The 19337-nt window shown below is 36.6% G+C and overlaps 5 protein-coding genes across 6 annotated transcripts; 4 read left to right on the top strand and 1 right to left on the bottom strand.

Annotated features, from left to right (window-relative positions):
* Positions 1-3888: 3888 nt before the first annotated feature.
* Positions 3889-6136, top strand: LOC9321118 (cytochrome P450 72A15). The gene is made up of 5 exons (XM_021030913.1): positions 3889-4307; positions 4419-4636; positions 4721-4968; positions 5101-5470; positions 5543-6136. Exons 1-5 carry the CDS (start codon positions 4031-4033, stop codon positions 5966-5968), a joined length of 1539 nt encoding a protein of 512 aa, XP_020886572.1. The 5' UTR covers positions 3889-4030; the 3' UTR covers positions 5969-6136.
* Positions 6137-7862: 1726 nt separating this feature from the next.
* Positions 7863-10859, top strand: LOC9318956 (F-box/FBD/LRR-repeat protein At3g14710). 2 transcript variants are annotated; one of them, XM_002882844.2, is made up of 4 exons: positions 7863-8153; positions 9178-10102; positions 10203-10343; positions 10427-10859. In XM_002882844.2, the coding sequence occupies exons 2-4, from the start codon at positions 9191-9193 to the stop codon at positions 10703-10705; spliced, it is 1332 nt and encodes a 443-aa protein (XP_002882890.1). In that variant the 5' UTR covers positions 7863-8153; positions 9178-9190; the 3' UTR covers positions 10706-10859. The 2 variants fall into 2 exon arrangements, with proteins under 2 accessions (XP_002882890.1, XP_020889054.1); XM_021033395.1 differs by lacking the exon at positions 7863-8153 and adding an exon at positions 9004-9028.
* On the top strand, positions 8163-9107 carry LOC9318955 (SART-1 family protein DOT2). The gene has a single exon (XM_002882843.2). The coding sequence runs from the start codon at positions 8364-8366 to the stop codon at positions 8955-8957; it is 594 nt and encodes a 197-aa protein (XP_002882889.1). The 5' UTR covers positions 8163-8363; the 3' UTR covers positions 8958-9107.
* Positions 10860-13014: 2155 nt separating the features above from the next.
* Positions 13015-16562, top strand: LOC9318957 (mitogen-activated protein kinase 19). Its single transcript, XM_021030675.1, has 10 exons — positions 13015-13526; positions 13605-14013; positions 14097-14224; positions 14313-14372; positions 14666-14815; positions 14905-15060; positions 15206-15414; positions 15531-15632; positions 15721-15881; positions 16032-16562. Exons 1-10 carry the CDS (start codon positions 13503-13505, stop codon positions 16427-16429), a joined length of 1797 nt encoding a protein of 598 aa, XP_020886334.1. The 5' UTR covers positions 13015-13502; the 3' UTR covers positions 16430-16562.
* Positions 16563-16773: 211 nt separating this feature from the next.
* On the bottom strand, positions 16774-19235 carry LOC9318958 (pentatricopeptide repeat-containing protein At3g14730). Its single transcript, XM_002885006.2, has one exon. The coding sequence runs from the start codon at positions 18852-18854 to the stop codon at positions 16896-16898; it is 1959 nt and encodes a 652-aa protein (XP_002885052.1). The 5' UTR covers positions 18855-19235; the 3' UTR covers positions 16774-16895.
* Positions 19236-19337: the final 102 nt, after the last annotated feature.

Genomic DNA, 19337 nt, shown 5'->3' on the forward strand with positions numbered 1-19337 from the left:
AAACTATGGTTAACTTGTTTAATCTCAGCCGTTGGATGTCCAGGAGAAAGAAATGATCTAACGGTTTGTTATTACTGAAAGATGAGACAATGGAATTGTGTGGATATTGCCGACAAAAAAGATCTAATGGTTGTGGGTGAGCACGGTATTCGGAGTGGAGTTTGGTTGTAAAGAGAGATAACTGAAGGTAGTGGATTATAAGAAAAGAGGATTATAAGTTCTAAATCAAGGATAAATATATTTTTCATTGTATAACAAATTATAATTATTTTTTCTTTACATTTGAAGATCCATTTTACTATAGTTTATAAATATAATCATATAACATATAAATATTTTTAAAAGATAAAATATAAATTATCCACATAATCTTGAACACACGACAATTTCTTATAATTTTACATAAAAATTGACAACACAATCATTTAAAATTACCGTCCATACAAGCACATCCACCAAACTCTAACCACATGGTCATTTCAATTCATGTCTAATTTATTTCTTCACTCTTAACGAAAAGTATGTAGCCATAAACCCTAGAATCATTGTAGAAAATCATGGTTCTTTAACCAAAATACCCTAAACCTACACTATATAAAATTTACCCTACACACTAAACCCTAAACCTTCTATACTAAACCCAAGCACCTAAACCTAAACCCTAAACCCTAAACTCAAAACCCTTAAATTTAAAACCTAAACCATAGAGATTTAACCCTTAACCCTTAACCTTATACCTAAACCTAATTCCATAACCTCTAAACCTAAACCACAAACCCTAAACCCTTGATACTAAACCCTAAAGCATAAACGATAAACTCTATACCCTAAACACTCTACCGAAAAGAACAAAACCCTATACTCTAAACAATAAATACTAAACCCTAAATAGTAAATCCTAAACCCTAAATACTAAACACGAAATCCTATACCTTACACCCTAAACATTATACCATAACCTCCAACCCTAAACCCTAAACATTAATACTAAATACAAAACCCTAATTACTAGACACTAAACCCTAAATACTATACCCTAAATAGTAAATGCTAAACCCTAAAAACTAAACACAAAACCCTTTACCCTAAACACTTAACACTATACCGATAAGAACAAAACCCTAAACCCTAAACAATAAACACTAAACCCTAAACAGTAAACATTAAACCCTAACTAAACACGAAATACTATACCCTAAACATAAATACTAAATACTAAAACCTAATTATTAAACCCTAACCTCTAAATACTATATACCCTATCCATCATAACTTAGCCACGTGGTCGATATAAATTAAACTCTAAACCATAAACAATAAACCCAATAAGCTTAACCCTTACCTTACCATCAAAATATTGCTACAGGGTTGGATAAAAACTCTTTCCATGTAAACCTAACCACGTGATTCCATATACGCTCAAATTCTAAGACTATACTATACCCATAAGAATGAAACCCTAAACACTAAACAATAAAAACTATACCCTAAACAGTAAATACTAAACCCTAAATACTCAATAAACCGTAAACTCTAAACATAAATAATAAATACTAAACAATAATTAATGCATCCTAAACCCTAAATAGTAAACATATCCATCATAACATAGCCACGGGGCTGATATACAGTAAACCCTAAACCATAAACAATAAACCCTAAACATCTAAAGTCAAAACTCTCAACTCTAAACCATTGAGACTAAACCATTAACCCTAAACCATATAACTAAACCCTATACCATAAACCCTAAACCCTAAAGCATAAGACTAAACTCTTAACCCTTAAGCATATAACTATACCCTATACCTAAACCCTAAATCCTAAACTCTAAACCCTTAACTCTAAATTCTAAACCCTAATCTAAACCCTAAACATGAAATCCAAAACTATAACCCTAAACCCTAGAATAAAACCTCTAACTTTTATCCCCTCAACCTTAAACCGTAACTTTTATAGATATAACATCAATAACCACCACTTTGGATCCATAATAATCTAAAACATGTTTCTTAATCTGAAAACGTATAACATTATTGAGATCGATCTGTTCATACACAATCATACAATATACACTCGTATTGTTGTTTTGTTATATGTAATCGTAGATATATAAATATGGAGATTTCTATGGAATAACTTTTCTGGATATGACCACTAGAACTTGTTTCATCATATTTTATCACGATCTTTTATATAACATAACACTTATTTTGTGGACAACATTATACAAAAATCACATTAGATTCGTAACATAACAAAATATTGGCTTTCATAATGTTTTCTCTATACATAAATCATTCATAAATTCATAATGCATAATACATCATCCATTATGCGTCATCCATAATGTGGCATCCATAATATGTCATACACAATAGTCAACAATAATAGTGGTGACTGATAGAGATATGTGTAGGAAGTCATTGACACAAATATATTTTTAAAGGAAAAAATATAAACTATCCACATAATCTTGATAACATGACGGTCTTGTTTTTAATTTTACATCAAAATTTACAATGTAATCATTTCAAATTATCGACCATCTATGCACATCCACCAAATTCTGACCACGTGGTCATTTCAATCCAGGTCTAATTTATTTCTCACTCTCAAAAAACATATTTTCACCTCTACCGAAACTTCAGACAAAGTAGGGAAAATTAGCCACTTTTCTTCTCATGAAGCTTCTTCTTCTTGTACGATTTAATCTAGGATTCATGATTTCAACAAAACCTCTTTCCTTATATCATTGATAAATGAAACCCCAAGCTGTCATAGAAATTGGTTTTCACATATATCTTTATTAATTATACAGTAAAATCTAAAATTAAGTAGTATCAATTAAAAGAAGAAGAAGATAAAATATTTGAATCTGTTTGGGTGAGACTCAAACAAGACGAGACTTTGAGCATTCGTTTATGTCGTCCATGGAGATTTAAATGAGTAAGACGACGTTGCTCTGGGATTTGGGAAGCTTCTTGAGGATATTAAGGAGAAGAAAATTGGGTTTCTGAAATTCAAATCACAGATCTGATGGATATGAATCTAAGACGAAGTGTAGATAAATCAATGCGAAAAGTAAAAGATATGATTATGAAAGACCATGAAAATTGAAATTCATTGAGGAGTCGTCTCTCTCGAATTCCGACAGCAAATTAATTCATCACAGATCACTATTACTATCCTTGGTACAAGGTGAGAGTAAAAGACGAAGAAGAGAGATGGAAGAAAAAATAAGTAATAAGAGAGATAGAGATAACGAAGAAGAGAGAGAGATAAAGGATGTTTGGGTAGTGAGAGATAAATGATGTTTGGGTGAGATGAAGAGAAAGATAAATAAATGAAGAAGAGAGATATAGATGAGACGAAGGAGAGAGAAAGAGGAATGATATTTGGATAAAGAGAAAGTAAATATTGGGACCATGGTTAGTTAGGATGAGTTGAGGGTGTTATGGTAAAAAAACTTAAAAATGTGACCACTACCCCTAATGTGTTCCAGAGGGAGATTGAGTTTCAATAAAATGTCCCATAGAGTAATATTTCCTTTAAGATACAGAACAAAAACAAAGGTAACAGAGATATGTAACGTTTATTTTTTTATTTTATGTCGACACAACAAAATACTTCAATGTTTAGGTAAAAAAAAAAAAAAAGGGTAAAACCCATGGATTGGATGGTATTGGTAAAAATGACAAAGAAACGTCACAAAGTTGAAGACGTTCGTCCCTTGCCCGCCACTCAAGTGATGACTTATATATGAGTCTTATGACCAATAATATACATATATCTCCTCCTATTTTTGTCAAACAAGTCCAAATTTGCTTCTTGCTACGCCTTCGTGGCACGCAAAATATCAACAACACAAAAGAATTGTCTGAACACAAACACTATCAAGTATTTAAGACATCAGCGGTGATGTCATCACCACATCCATATCTTTTCCAAAATTTGCAACCTTTATATCCCGACAATTTTTAGCAAATTCTCTACCTCTTTCTCTTCTCTCTCTTCTGTGGGAGAAAAAATGGAGATATCGCTTGCATCGGTAACCATTTCAGTAGCTATAGCTGTTGTGTCGTGGTGGATATGGAGAACTTTACAGTGGGTTTGGTTTAAACCAAAGATGCTTGAGAGTTACCTGAGAAGACAAGGTCTTGCCGGAACTCCTTACACACCTCTTGTCGGCGATTTAAAGAGGAATTTCAGCATGCTGGCTGAGGCAAGAGCCAAACCCCTCAAACTAACGGATGACATCACAACACGTGTCGTGCCTTATCCCTTGCAAATGTTCAAGACTTACGGTACGCTTCCTGGTTGGCATCTCTTGATTCTTTAGAACTGTTGCAGAGTATCTGTTCTAGAGAAAAAGGTTTCAACCTTTGTATTTTTATTATATCGTTGGAACGGAACAGGAAGGACTTACTTTTCATGGTTTGGACCTATACCAACCATCACTATAATGGATCCTGAGCAAATCAAGGAAGTGTTCAACAAAGTTTATGATTTCCAAAAGCCGCATACATTCCCTATAGCCACATTGATAGCTAAAGGACTCGCTAATTATGATGGTGATAAATGGGCGAAACACCGAAGAATCATCAACCCGGCTTTTCATCTTGAGAAGATCAAGGTTTAGTAACCAGGAATCAAGTTAGATTGTTTTATGTGTGTATGTTCATTTGGCTCTGACCCAAATTTGTGCTCCTATGTCTAGAATATGGTACCTGCGTTCCACCGGAGCTGTAGCGAGGTTGTTGGCCAATGGGATAAGTTAGTGTCGGATAAAGGCTTGTCATGTGAGGTAGATATTTGGCCTGGGCTTGTGAGTATGACTGCAGATGTGATCTCTCGTACAGCTTTTGGCAGCAGCTACAAAGAAGGGCAGAGGATCTTTGAGCTCCAAGCAGAACTAGCACAGCTCATCATTCAAGCTTTTAGGAAAGCTTTCATCCCTGGATTTAGGTAATGAAAAACTCAATTTATCTGGTTTGATATAAGGACTTTAGAGCTTGACTCTTGATCTTTTAGTGCTGCTATCTTCTATTATTGACATGAACCATGACGTCATAATCTTTGTGCCAATTTTCTGTGTAGTTATCTCCCAACAAAAGGTAACAGAAGAATGAAAGCAAAAGCAAGAGAAATCCAAGTTATACTGAGAGGGATCGTTAACAAAAGGTTAAGGGCCAGGGAAGCTGGGGAAGCACCAAGCGACGATTTGCTGGGAATACTTCTTGAATCAAATTTGAGGCAAACGGAAGGAAACGGAATGAGTACTGAGGATCTGATGGAGGAGTGCAAGTTGTTCTATTTTGCCGGGCAAGAGACCACATCAGTACTTCTGGTTTGGACAATGATTCTGTTAAGTCAACACCAAGATTGGCAGGCTCGTGCACGAGAAGAAGTGAAGCAAGTTTTTGGCGATAAAGAACCGGATGCAGAAGGACTCAACCAGCTCAAAGTTGTAAGTAAAACCAAATCATAAACCTTTAGGTGACTTCTGCGTTGTTTTGATGAATGATTTGATCCCTCGCAGATGTCGATGATATTATATGAGGTCCTCAGGCTATATCCTCCAGTAACCCAGCTGACCCGAGCCATTCACAAAGAGATGAAGCTAGGCGATCTAACGCTACCAGGCGGTGTTCAGATCAGTCTACCTATTCTGCTAGTCCAACGTGACACAGAGCTGTGGGGAAACGATGCAGCGGAGTTCAAGCCAGAGAGATTCAAAGACGGTCTTTCAAAGGCAACAAAGAGCCAAGTCTCCTTCTTTCCCTTTGCGTGGGGACCGAGGATATGCATCGGCCAGAACTTTGCCCTGTTAGAGGCAAAGATGGCAATGGCATTGATTCTGAAGAGATTCTCCTTTGAGCTCTCTCCTTCCTATGTCCATGCGCCTTACACAGTCATCACCATTCACCCACAATTCGGTGCTCAGCTTATCATGCACAAGCTATAATCCTACAACCCCTTGTTGTTGTTGTCTAATAAATAAACTTGTTATACAAAAATCCAAAAATCCAATCTTTTTATATATGTTCCAAGTCAGAACTAGTGTCTCACAGATTATAACCCTTGGAGCAGTGATTCTCAAGTAACAAATTTCAGCTGTGAAACTAAAGCCCAAGATTAAAGGACTGAATTTAAAACTCGCGCAGTATTTGTTCTTCATCAACGACTCCTTCTATATACCGAAAACATGCAATACCAATCAGACAAGTCGATTACCTCTTGATTTTCGCCTCAACAATGCTCAACTAAAATCTTAGAATCTCTTGAAATTTTGAAACAGAGGAGCACCAATAGACAAATCGACAACGGCGTCTGAGATTCTCCAAAATCATCGCTTCAGAACCCCCTATCCTCCGAAACCCTAATTTCAGAAAACAAATCGAGAGATCAACGGCGAGATTCGACAAGGTTCTGTTGGCGTTTAAGTTCCGACTGAACGACAACGCTGGTAAGTGTGGACTCCGGTAAGTGTTGGTTTCTTCTTTTTACTCTTTCCGTTTCTCAAAACGCCGTCGTTGATTATGGGCTTGAGTTGAAACTCATTTATGGGCTTGACACATCTTTTAGACGTGAGTAGCCAGCCTACCAAGTCCAACCGTGTCTTAACTCTTAAACGAATACGGGAAACGGAACGCGATGCAATCTAAAATGGGAAAAATGTCGTTAAAATCCCCAACTTATTCAAAACGTTGATTTAAATCTTCAACTCATGACGAAACGAAATAAATATCAAACTTATGTTGACTTTCCAAATAAATATTAAACTTATGTTGACTTTCCAAATAAACACCAAACTTTCATTGACTTTCCAAATAAATATCAAACTTCCGTTGACCGGACCATATTAGGTACGATGTTAAGTGGGTTAATAAATCCTCAACTCATAACAAAACGAAATAAATATCAAACTTATGTTGACTTTCAAAATAAATATCAAATTTCCGTTGACCTAGCCATATTAGGTACGACGTTAAGTGGGTTAATAGATCTCGTTAACGGAAGTAATTTTCTGTTAACATATGTGTTAATTGATAACGACATTGTTTCATATAACAACAACAAAACGACGTCGTTTTGTCGTAACGATTGAATTAAATCCCTAAAGTCAATCTTAGATCCCCAAATCGAGCAAAATCCCTAACCCTAAATAGAGTATGATTTGAAACTCGGAATTTTATTAAACAGTTATGACAAAACAACGTCGTTTTGTGTTTAGAAGGAATACTTGTTAGTATTTTGATCAACACTAACAGGTGTTAACATTGTTTGTTAACTCACTTAACGTCATGCCTAATATGGCCAAGACAATGAAAGTTTGGTGTTTATTTGGAAAGTCAACATAAGTTTAATATTTATTTGGAAAGTCAACATAAGTTTGATATTTATTTCGTTTCGTCGTGAGTTGAGGATTTAAATCAACGTTTTGAATAAGTTGGGGATTTTAATGACATTTTTCCCAATCTAAAATAGACCAATTTCGATATATATATATATATATATATATATATATATATATATATAAATTATTTAAATTTTAGGATTAAGATTTAAATTTTAGGGATTAGTTTTTATGATTTGGGGGATAAACTTTCATTTTTTTATTTTAGAGTTAGTTTCTCTAAGTTTATAGCTAAGAATTTAGATTAAAATTATTTGTTAATTTTCTCTTTAAAATATGACATAAATAAAATGTAAACTACTTCCATATTTTCCTCTAATAGAATGCACGGTGTAAAAGGCCTAATTGGCTTAATATGAATTCGTGGATGTTTCCTTATGTTTTTCATAATCTTGTTCCAAATTATTATAAGTTCTGCTGTACATTTTCATCTCGTTAAGAGTAAAAAAAAAAAAAAAATGCACGGTGTAGACTAGACCCTGGCACGTGGATTTCGGTTTTTATTTAGTATCCGCTCGTGGGGCGCAAGGAAATTTTCTAGTCAGCCACCGAAACTGGCTTGTCAATTAGGGTTCTTGGTCAATCCTTAAAAAAAGTTTTATTGATTTTCATTATCTATTAGATTATCACCTCGATTACATCGACTACAATTTTTGGCGACTTTATGTGATTGAAGTGGAATCTGAAGATTGGTGCTCTCTGTGATCGTACGTTCTCGAGACATCATCATAAGGTATTGAAGTTAATTTTCCTATTCTTATTAGGATTTCGATCTAATTAGGATAGGTCAAAATATAACCTAGCTAGAATCTCTCGTATATCTATATATATATATATACACGTCATAAGGTGTTGAGAATTCATTCATAGCTTCTGAATTTCTCGGTCTCCTGTTTGTCTCATCATCGGGGTTTTGATAAGGATATCTCAGTCCAAAGTAGCTATGAAGAAGGATTCTGTGAGGAAGAATAAGAAACTCGTTATAAATATTGCTCTAGATAAAGAAGTTCTTGCTTCGCGATTAGAAGCTGATCATGATCTTGGTTCTCTAAGAGATGAGAAAGAGAGGTTTGAATCATCAGAGAGAAGAAGAGATGTGGTTTGTTCCAAAGCTGAAGATATTTTTGATAAGGCAACTAATGATCATTCTAGTGTTAGAGGAGATGGGATCATGCGGGAGGTTGATGTCGGAACAGGATTATCGGGCGCGTTAAACCGTCTGAGAGAGCAAGGAACTTTCAAGGAGGAAAGCAAGATTGTAGGTGTTAAGGACAATCATGAAGATGACAGATTCAAAGATAGATTTAAGGATATAGAGATTCAGAGGGTGGACAAGTGGGGAAGGATATTGACTGAGAAGGAAGCGTATCGGTCACTGTGTCATAGATTCCATGGGAAGGGGCCTGGGAAGAAGAAGCAAGAGAAACAGAGGAAGAAGCATGAAGATAAGTCAAAACAGATGGAATCTTCAGAGAGAGCTGTGGAAAGAATTAGAGAAGTTCATGCCATATCCAAGAGTCCTTACATTGTTCTCTAATCATAAACTTCTCTTTGATCTGCCTTTTATGATAATCTCAAAGACATTTAAATAAAAACTTCATTGATTTGGTATTTTAGTTTACCTGATACTTTCAAGAATAATTTCTTGTATGTTTTCACATCAAATAAACATTGCTTTTCACCTATACTTCCATTTCTTTTGGTATAATCTAACGTTTTTGGCATTCTTCTTTGGATTTCTATTTCGGTTTTATCAGGGAAACAATTTCAATGCATCCAGAGACAGAACAAGCCCCTTTAGTGACGGTTTCACCTTCCAAGAAGACTAAGCTATGCAGTGAGAACTTTGAAGACAAATTCAGCAGCTTGCATGAGAGTGTTCTTAGCAGAATTTTGAGTCAACTTCAAACTGTTGAAGCTGTTAGTACTTCTGTGTTATCAAAGTCATGGAGGAACATGTGGACAAACATCACAGAGTTACATTTTGATGATCCAAAGCAGAGGGATCCGAGTGATTCTCGGTTTACTGACTTCGTTGAGCGTGTGCTTAGCGACATTGGAAGTCCGCAGATTAACAGTTTCCATCTACGTTCTGTTAATTCGTACGATGAGACTCTTCTCTTCTCGTGGTTATCAAAGGTACTAAAGCGCAATCTTCAGAGACTTGTTGTCACTTGCAACGATCTTGAAATCATCAATTTTTCTCCTCTTTTTCCTAGTCTTGTTTCGCTTGTGGAGTTAAGACTCCGTACAAAGAGCATTCTTGACATTTCAGCTCCTGCTCTTCTCCCGAACCTTAAGTTCTTTAGTCTCGAGGATGCTAGAATCTTCAACATGTCTTCTGTCTCAAAGAACCTCGTTCTGAACTTTCCTGTCCTGGAAACTTTTGAAGCCTCTTATTGCTGCTACTTTAGAACCGATACTGTGATCCTAGATTCTCCGATGCTCAGGATCTTTGAGATGTTTAAGTGTACCTCTGAACATGTACCGAATTCTGAAGTGTGTAAGATCAGGGTGTTAGCTTCAAAGCTTGAGAAAATTACATTCTCCGGGGACGATTCCCGAAAGATTCGTCTGTCTTTTCCACCGTCTTTACCTGATGCTTATCTAGCCCTCAGCAAATCGGAGTGGCCCAAGAAGTTTCTACATAGCTTCACATGCGTGAATAGTTTGGCTCTCGAGGTTAGTTAATAGTTACATTACATATTCCTCTTTAACTTTTCAAAGCTTTTAATGGCTCAAGTCACTCACAACGTACTCTTTATCTCAATGTCCTTCTTAGCTTAGCAAGGATTTTCATGTGATCGCAGTACCCAAATTCAGACAGTTGGTTTACCTGCATTTGATATACGACATGACACAACATTGTAAATTAATTCAGTTCCTCGAATCCGCACCAATACTCGAGATGCTCAGCATCCGCGTAAGCGCTAACTATATCGAATCTTGTGACACCAATATCTTTCCTCTTGTTCTGATCTTGCCCTTTTACGGTGAAACCACCAGGACCTGACATCTCCTCGTTCAACCCCTACTACAAAGTCCTTGAAGGAACTACGTTCAGAAGAATCACCGGATTGCGTTAGAACAATGCTCAAAATCCTACAAATCAGGAATTTTAAGCCAAACAGGTTGCAGATATCAGTGTTGAGGTACGTGTTGGACAATGCTGAGATTCTTGGATCAGTCATCCTTTCCTCGCCCAATCCAATCACAGAAGAAGCTAAAGCAAGAATCTTGTCTTATCCTAAAGCCTCACCTCATGCCTCTGTCTTCTTCGAGTGACCAAAAGTTGACCTTTTGCATTTTCCAGTTACTTGTGGGTTACGGCAAAGTTAGTATCTTTCTTTCGATTGTCACTGAAACTTTTATATTAAACCTCTCTGTGGATTCTCTGATTCAAAGAAAAGAATATGCCTTTTGGACAAGTTTAAAGACAGAAACAAGTGTTGATGTGCCCTTAACCACATGCAACTTCTGCTGCCACTCCCACTTGGACCACTTCTATGCATTATATTATGAGTTATTTATATGATCCTCTATTGTCTTCTTTTATCAACTTATTGCATTATTTTTTGTATAGTAATATAAATATTAGACTAAATCTCTCATCAAGATTGCGTTATGGTCCTCTGTTTTTCTGGTTTTAAAGATTGAAAAAGTAGTTTTGGAGTTTTGTGTAAAAGATACTTTATTTAGTTGATGTAATAGGTGACACAAACTTATTTATTAGCGTAATAATTTTGATAGTGATGTGTTTTTAATATTGAACTATAAATTAGGTTCGTTGATTTTAGATGGCCACCAAACAAAACAAGAAAAAAAAATCTGCTTGGTAGAGATATTTCGGCTTTTGTAATTTACACCACTTTAGAATAAAGCCAAATCAAAGAAAAGTTATGTTTCAAGTGGTCGATTTATCATCTGAACTGTCTTGATTGTTTTAATTGATGATTTTTGATGGGTTTGTAGCTACTGTCAAGACTAATTTTCAATGACTGAACTAGCTTAATCTTAATCCGAACTAAAAGAAGTACATAAAATTGTATATATTCTGAATCAGATCAAGGCCAACAAACCGGATAATTATATGTTATGTTCTAAAATTAACTCTGAAAGCTTTAACGATGAGCACATGTTGGTACTTCAACGGTGGCATATTATATTAAGTGACTCCCAAACGTATGGGAACATTTTTTGATACCCGAGTTTTATAAACCAAAAAATCAGCCATTTTTTGTGCAATGACGTAGAGATACCGAGTTTCACGTTTTAATGATATTAGCTTATTGTAGAATCTTATTATATAAAAAGGTCACCGGAACGAAGATAGCGTGATGAAAAATGAAAGTTCAACTTTAGCTTAAATGTTAAAATATGATCACTTATTTGACACCTTGCCCTACATTTATATTAATATATATACTATTTGTGTGGCTTACGATTTTGAGATTCTTTTTCATCTATAATATGTAAATAAGTCTTTTTCATGCTTTTAGCTAATGGACCGACTTTACATCTCACCCATATGTTTTAAAAAAAAAATCAAAATTTAAAAATTAAATTATTCATCCAATAAAATTATATCAAAGTTAACATAATTAAGTCAACAAAATATATATTTAACATATATATATAGGCTAAACTTTGAATGGGCAAGATACACAATATACATTTGAGTCCAATCTTAACAGAAAACTTAGTCTCTTCGTTATTTTAATCAAATAAATTAGTTACTCAAATACAGTATAAACAATGATCATTTGTATAAATTGACCTTGATACCAAAAATAATTTCTTCACAAGTAATATTATTATAATATCTTTGTTATTATTTATTTCATACTTGAAAGAGAGCCCAATGAGACTTGCAAGTAAGTTGCAATCTTTGAGCTTAACGTTGTAGCGGCAACAAACAGTAAAGAAGGTCGCAGGTCACTTGCGGATGTCATTATCCTATTTTAGTTTTTGACACTTATTAAGTCTTCCCATTTTATTAATTACTACTATTTTTATACAACTTTTGAAAATACTAAAAACTCTTAAATATCATATTATTAAAATTTGCGCCAAGTGTGTATACATGTGAAACGTTTAAGGTAAGTTTTACGGCTATATAAACTTGTCGGATTTATTATGTTATCTTCATAAAATTTATTGACTGGACCATTAATGAAAGAGATCAAGCAAACAACTTAACTGTTTTCTGATGATATACTCTTTATGGTGAAATTAGATGGAAAGTCAATATTACCAATAAATAAACAAAAACTATGAAAATATCAGATTAGGCTCAATTTATGTTTTAGAAAAAATAGTGGTTGAATTTTTATTAATGGTTGAATTTTTATTAATGAAATAATTTGAGAGTTCAACATAGAAATAGTTAAATAGTAAAACCGGTCGATCGGTAGTTGCCTCACAACGGGTCAATTTCAAAAAGATCACCGACAGTGGACCTAACCAAACTCTTTTAAACCCTCAGAGTTGTAGAAATTACGATATTGCCATAAAATTCCTCGTGACCTGTGTCCCCCGTACCCCAATAAGTACCACGAAAATTGCTAAATTTAGGAAAATCAATTATTATTTTTTTTTGAGGAAACAACAAAATTAGAATACACGGAAATTAAAGAAAAGAAAGAAATCACATTGGTTGTATTATATAAATCACATTTCTGATCTTCAGATTCCTTTTTATCAATCCGTCTTTTCTCCGATCGCTGAATCTTGAGGATCTCTAGATTTTCTCATCTCTGTAGAGTCCTCTGGTTTTCGGAGTTCTTGTGAGAGAATCTAGGGTTTTCTGGTAAATCTCGATCGGGTTTTGCTTTCTGGGATTTTTTTGATTTGTGAGTCGAAGAATTGCCATTTTCTTTGATTACTTCATTTTTTATTGCGATCTCTACCGAGAGATCATTGAGGGGTTTTATTAAATTGGATTTTTGAAATTGAGGAAGACGATAGAGTTGTTGAGCGGTATTGATCTTCTGGTGTGAAATATTTGGTCATCTTTTTTTATATCTTGCTCTTTGTGTTCCTTGTGTATAATCTGGGAAGAGACTCTTTGAGTTTAAAGAGGATGCAACAGAGTCAGGAGAAGAAGGTTGGTTTCTTATGATTCCTTTTTCTTGGCATAGTTTTACTGGATTTTGATCATTTATGTGCTAATGCTATGTTTCAGAACATGAAAGAGATGGAGTTTTTCACTGAGTATGGTGATGCAAACCGTTATCGGATTCTTGAAGTCATTGGGAAAGGAAGCTATGGAGTTGTTTGTGCAGCTATTGATACACACACAGGAGAGAAAGTTGCGATAAAGAAGATTAATGATGTCTTTGAACATGTCTCTGATGCTCTCCGTATCCTCCGTGAGGTTAAGCTTCTACGGCTTCTTAGGCACCCTGATATTGTTGAAATCAAAAGCATCATGCTTCCGCCTTCTAAGAGGGAGTTTAAAGATATTTATGTGGTTTTTGAGCTCATGGAATCGGATCTTCACCAAGTCATCAAAGCTAACGATGATTTGACTCGTGAACACCACCAGTTTTTTCTTTATCAGATGCTTCGTGCTTTGAAGTATATGCATACAGGTGAAAATTCTTATCTTTTGTCTCTCTGAAATTTTGCTGTAGTTCGAAAACTTTGTAATTGATTGGATTCTGTTTGGGTGCAGCTAATGTTTACCATCGCGATCTTAAACCGAAGAACATATTGGCAAACGCAAACTGCAAGTTGAAAGTCTGTGACTTTGGACTAGCAAGAGTGTCGTTTAATGATACACCTACAACAGTCTTTTGGACGGTATACACCCTTGTCTACACATTTTGCTGTTAACTTTTAATCTCTCCAGTGTTTTTGAATTTCCTTCTCTTTGTCTTTTTTGTTCCAGGATTATGTTGCCACAAGATGGTACAGGGCACCGGAGCTCTGTGGATCATTCTGTTCTAAGGTTGTTGTTATTCTTCTTCTTCTTTCTTGTATTCTTGTTCCCTTTTTCCGTGTGGTTGTAAAGTTATAGGTTTGGTGTAGAATCTATGTGGAATAGAGAATGTTAGAGATATGTCTGGCAATCTACAAGTTAGAGTTGTGCCTCATGGGATAGAATGAACCCACATATGAATATAGTTCTTGTTCAGGGAGGATTTTGAACTCTCCTGGAAATTGAAAAACCTCAGGTAGCGTAGGCCCCTTTTTCAGAATTGTTCGCTCAATATTCTGATATGCAGTTTTTATATTTTGCAGTATACTCCAGCAATTGACATTTGGAGCATTGGCTGCATCTTTGCTGAGGTATTAACAGGGAAGCCTTTGTTTCCTGGAAAAAGTGTCGTCCATCAGTTAGACTTGATTACTGATCTTCTTGGCACACCAAAATCAGAGACCATTGCTGGAGTATGTTTTCTTTGCTTCCACATTACCAAGTTATTTTCTTTTTTTGCTGGGAGGAGACGTGCCTAACTTATAATATGTCTATAATTCAGGTTCGAAATGAAAAGGCTAGAAAATATTTGAATGAAATGAGGAAGAAAAATCCTGTCCCCTTTTCGCAAAAGTTTCCTAACGCAGATCCTTTAGCATTGCGCCTTTTGCAAAGATTGTTGGCATTTGATCCAAAGGATAGGCCGACTGCTGCAGAGGTGCGTGTTCTGTCATTTCTCGTGTTACTAGATTCTTTTTTTTTCCTCCCCGTTAGAACAACTGACTTACTTCTAGTACAGTAAGCTCTAGTTCATATTTCAGCTCCATACATGGTGATGTTGACACTGTGATGTTTTCTGACAGGCGCTGGCTGATCCTTACTTTAAGGTCCTTGCTAAGATTGAAAGAGAACCTTCTTGTCAGCCGATCTCTAAGATGGAATTTGAGTTTGAAAGACGACGGTTGACAAAGGATGATATTAGAGAACTAATATACAGGGAGATACTAGAATACCATCCGCAGCTGCTCAAGGATTATATGAACTCTGAAGGCTCAAATTTTCTATATCCTAGGTTGTTACTTCTTCTTCTTTTAAACCATAGTCATGTCTTCCTTTTGTAGCAAAATAAATGCGAGACATTACACTCTCATTATTCATTTTCACTGACGATTGAATTTTACATTGCAGTGCCATTGGTCATTTGAGAAAACAATTTGCATACCTAGAGGAAAATAGTGGCAAAAGTGGGCCAGTCATACCTCCAGACAGGAAGCATGCTTCACTTCCTCGGTATTTTTTCTCATCTGGGTGTAGAATATACATCTCTGTTGATTCAGTATGGAACTTGTGATTAATATTTGCCTCTTCATCTTTGTAGATCTACAGTTCACTCCAGTGCAGTTAACTCCAACGCTCAACCCAGCTTAAACGCATCAGACAGTCGACGTGTTTCTATCGAGCCTTCAAGAAATGGAGTAGTTCCATCAACTTCAGCATATTCAACAAAACCTATAGGGCCTCCACCAAGAGTGCCATCAGGTAATTCCCGAACTATAATCTATGATAGTAATTGGCTAATTGCTTTCTTCTTTGGGGTGGAAAATTGTAGCAATCTCCCATCACAGTTAATATCACAAATAGATGCACAGTATTGTTCTCAAAGTCAATCACATTCCTTATGTCTAACAGGTAGACCAGGCCGCATTGTGGAATCATCTGTAACTTATGAAAATGACAGAAACCTTAAAGAGTCGTCCTATGATGCAAGGACATCATATTACAGAAGCACGGTACTCCCTCCACAGACCATATCTCCTAACTGTTTCTTCCATCCTAACACCATGAACCAAGAGAAGCGTGGTGGTACAGAAGCTGCATCTCAGCCAAAACCGCAGTTTGTCCCCACCCAATGCAACTCTGCCAAACCAGCTGAGCTGAACCCAAACCCTTATGTCCAATCACAACACAAGGTGGGTATTGATGCTAAGCTGTTGCATGCACAATCCCAATATGGTCCTGCTGGAGCCGCCGCGGTTGCAGTAGCAGCACACCGGAACATTAGTGCTGTTGGGTATGGCATGTCTTAGAATTTAGCATATTGGCGCTGTTGGCTATTGCCAGAAACTCCTCTTGTTAGTCGTTTTGTAATGTAAGTATTATTCGATCAAGCCTGATTTGAACACATTTGAGATTGTAATAAAAAGTTCAGTTTTAACCCCACCAACCGTCTCAACGAAATCCAAATGTGCTCTGCTCCGGTAAGCCTGGATCATCCTGGTGATATCTTCTTGTCGGAAGAGATTAATTATGGTCTTTCAAGTTCACGACATTTTTCTTTACTATGTCAAAAAGAACAAAGGATTACAACCTTTTTTTTAATGTTAATGCAAATTGACCTCTTGGCTAATAAAACAGAGCACTGGCCAAAGAATTTACAAGTCCTAAGATGTGGTTGGTTCGTAGATTTTTCTAGTCCGTAAACTATTGTCTTTCACAAAACAGAAATAGTAAATTATACTCCATGGTTACAAAAACATCTGATGTGTACCCAAATTAGTCGTCGAGCGTCATATACTCATGACCATGCATATGAGAAATCAATAGGCTTAACCAACCGTGGATAGATTCAAATTCCGGGTGAGTCTGATCGCCAGTAAAGAACGTGTGAACACCGTTCTGGAGCCCAATCCAGCTGCAACCTGGTGTCTTCTTCACATTCTGCTCTTTCATTGTGTCTCTAACGTCCAAGACTTCCTCATACTTCTTAGCTTCCACATAAACATTAGACATTAATACATAAACGCCGCAATGCTCTGGCTCAAGCTCATATAGCCGCTTTCCTGCCACCACTGCAAGATCTTTGTTCCCGTGGAGACGACAAGATGACAATATTGACCTCCAGACTACAGGATTATCGCAGATGGGCATCGATATCGCTAAATCATATGCTTCCTCCAGCTTGTCTGCACGGCCAAGCATGTCTATTACACAAGCGTAGTGATCACTTGTTGGGAGAATGTTATATAACGTCTCCATCTGTGCCAAAAAATTTCGCCCTTCGTTCACAAAACCTGAGTGGCTACACGCTTGTAGCAACCCAACAAATGTGATTTCATCGGGTTTGACACCGGCTCTGCACATACATGAAAACATATCCAAAGCTAACTCACCGCAGCTCTGCACACCATAACCATTAATCATGATATTCCAAGAAGCTGAGTCTTTAACCCTCATCGAGTCGAAAACCATCCGAGCGTCCCTCAAGTCCCCGCATTTCACGTACATATCCATCAAAGAGTTATGTATGAATCCATTACTAGATTTGCGGTTTAGAAGTCCACTGGCGATCATGTAGCCATGAATCTCTCTTCCTTGCTTCAGTGAAGCTAGACGACCGCAAGTGGGTAGAACGGTTGTCAATGTGACAATATCAGGTCGGATTCCAGAACAAAGCATCGTTTCGAAAAGAGCTAAGGTTCCATCATGATCACCACAGTAGTCATGAACACACAAAACAGAGTTCCAAGTAAACAGGTCTCTCTCATCCATTGCTTCAAATATACTGTTTGCCTCTTCTAGCCATTTACTCTTTCCATACAAATCAATCAATGCATTTGACACAACAATACCAGAATCGAATCCCATTTTCACCGCAAGACCATGGATTGACCTACCGTTGTCAAGATCCCCTGACACAGTAAATGACGATAAGACGCTAGTGATGGTATGCCTACTCATAGCTACACCTTCTTCACGCATTTTACTAAAGACTATTAAAGCATCCTCAAATCTAAAAATATGTGAATACCCATTAACCAAAGCATTCCAAAGCACACTATCATCTCTATCAGGCAATTCATCGAACACCTTCTGAGCATCCTCCACTGACATGAACTTCGAGTAAGAAGTAACTAAGGCACTCCCTACATAACAATCGGATACAAACCCAAGTTTAAACGCCAATGCATGAACCTTCTTTACATCAGAAACCTCCATAGCATCGCTTCCTTTTAGCAAACTAGGAAATGTATACTTATCAGGTAAAATCCCTTTAGCTCTCATTTCTCTGTACATATCCATCGCATCCAAAGGAGACCCATTTACCACAAACCCAGAAATCAAAGCGTTATAACCAAACACATCGCGTTCTGATCCACCAAAGACCAACACCGCACGCCGCATAAGACCACACTTAGCGTACATGTTAACGAGGCTCGTGACGGCGCGTGGCGAATCATCGAGAAACCCTTTTCTAACCATGAAACCGTGGATCTGTTGGCCGGAAACGGAATCTTTTCTCTGTGCACACCGTTGCAATGTGGCGATAGATGTAGCAACATTGTGGTGCTCGTATCTCTTCGGGTGTTCTTCGATTTGCCCAGAAACTGTCGAATATAAAGATGCGAAAGTAGAAGGATTTATAGCTGCGAAGAAATCTGGGTTCCGTGGGAGAAGCTTCAGAACTCCGGAAGACAAATTTTGAATCTTGATCCGTAGAAACAAAACGGTCATGGTTTATGTACCACCACGATTAAGGAGATGATGGTATTTGAAATTAAGCTTTTTATATATAAAAAGCTCTGTGTGATTGTGACAGTGTTACATAAAAAAATAAAATAAAGTTGGGAAAAAGATCAATAATGTAAGTGGGCTTACAAAGGAAGAGATTGAGAGGCCTTTTACTAAAATAGGCCCATTAAAGCTGTTAACAATCTGTAAACGTCCCACATCGCTTAGGTGAAGAAAAGAAGCTGCGTTTATATATCGTCAGAGTAGACTAAGTGATTGTCCCTTCGGGGACATCCGATAAAATTGGAACGATACAGAGAAGATTAGCATGGCCCCTGCGCAAGGATGACACGCATAAATCGAGAAATGGTCCAAATTTTTTTTACAAAATTTTCCACATTGTTTTCTTCTAGGTTCGATTTCTGGGTTTTTTTCCCGTTTCGTGAATCATAAGTGAAGTAAGATTCCAGGTTTCTCGAATCCTAA

The sequence above is a fragment of the Arabidopsis lyrata genome, assembly GCF_000004255.2.
Source record: "Arabidopsis lyrata subsp. lyrata unplaced genomic scaffold ARALYscaffold_3, whole genome shotgun sequence".
In the NCBI taxonomy this organism is placed as follows: Eukaryota; Viridiplantae; Streptophyta; class Magnoliopsida; order Brassicales; family Brassicaceae; genus Arabidopsis; species Arabidopsis lyrata.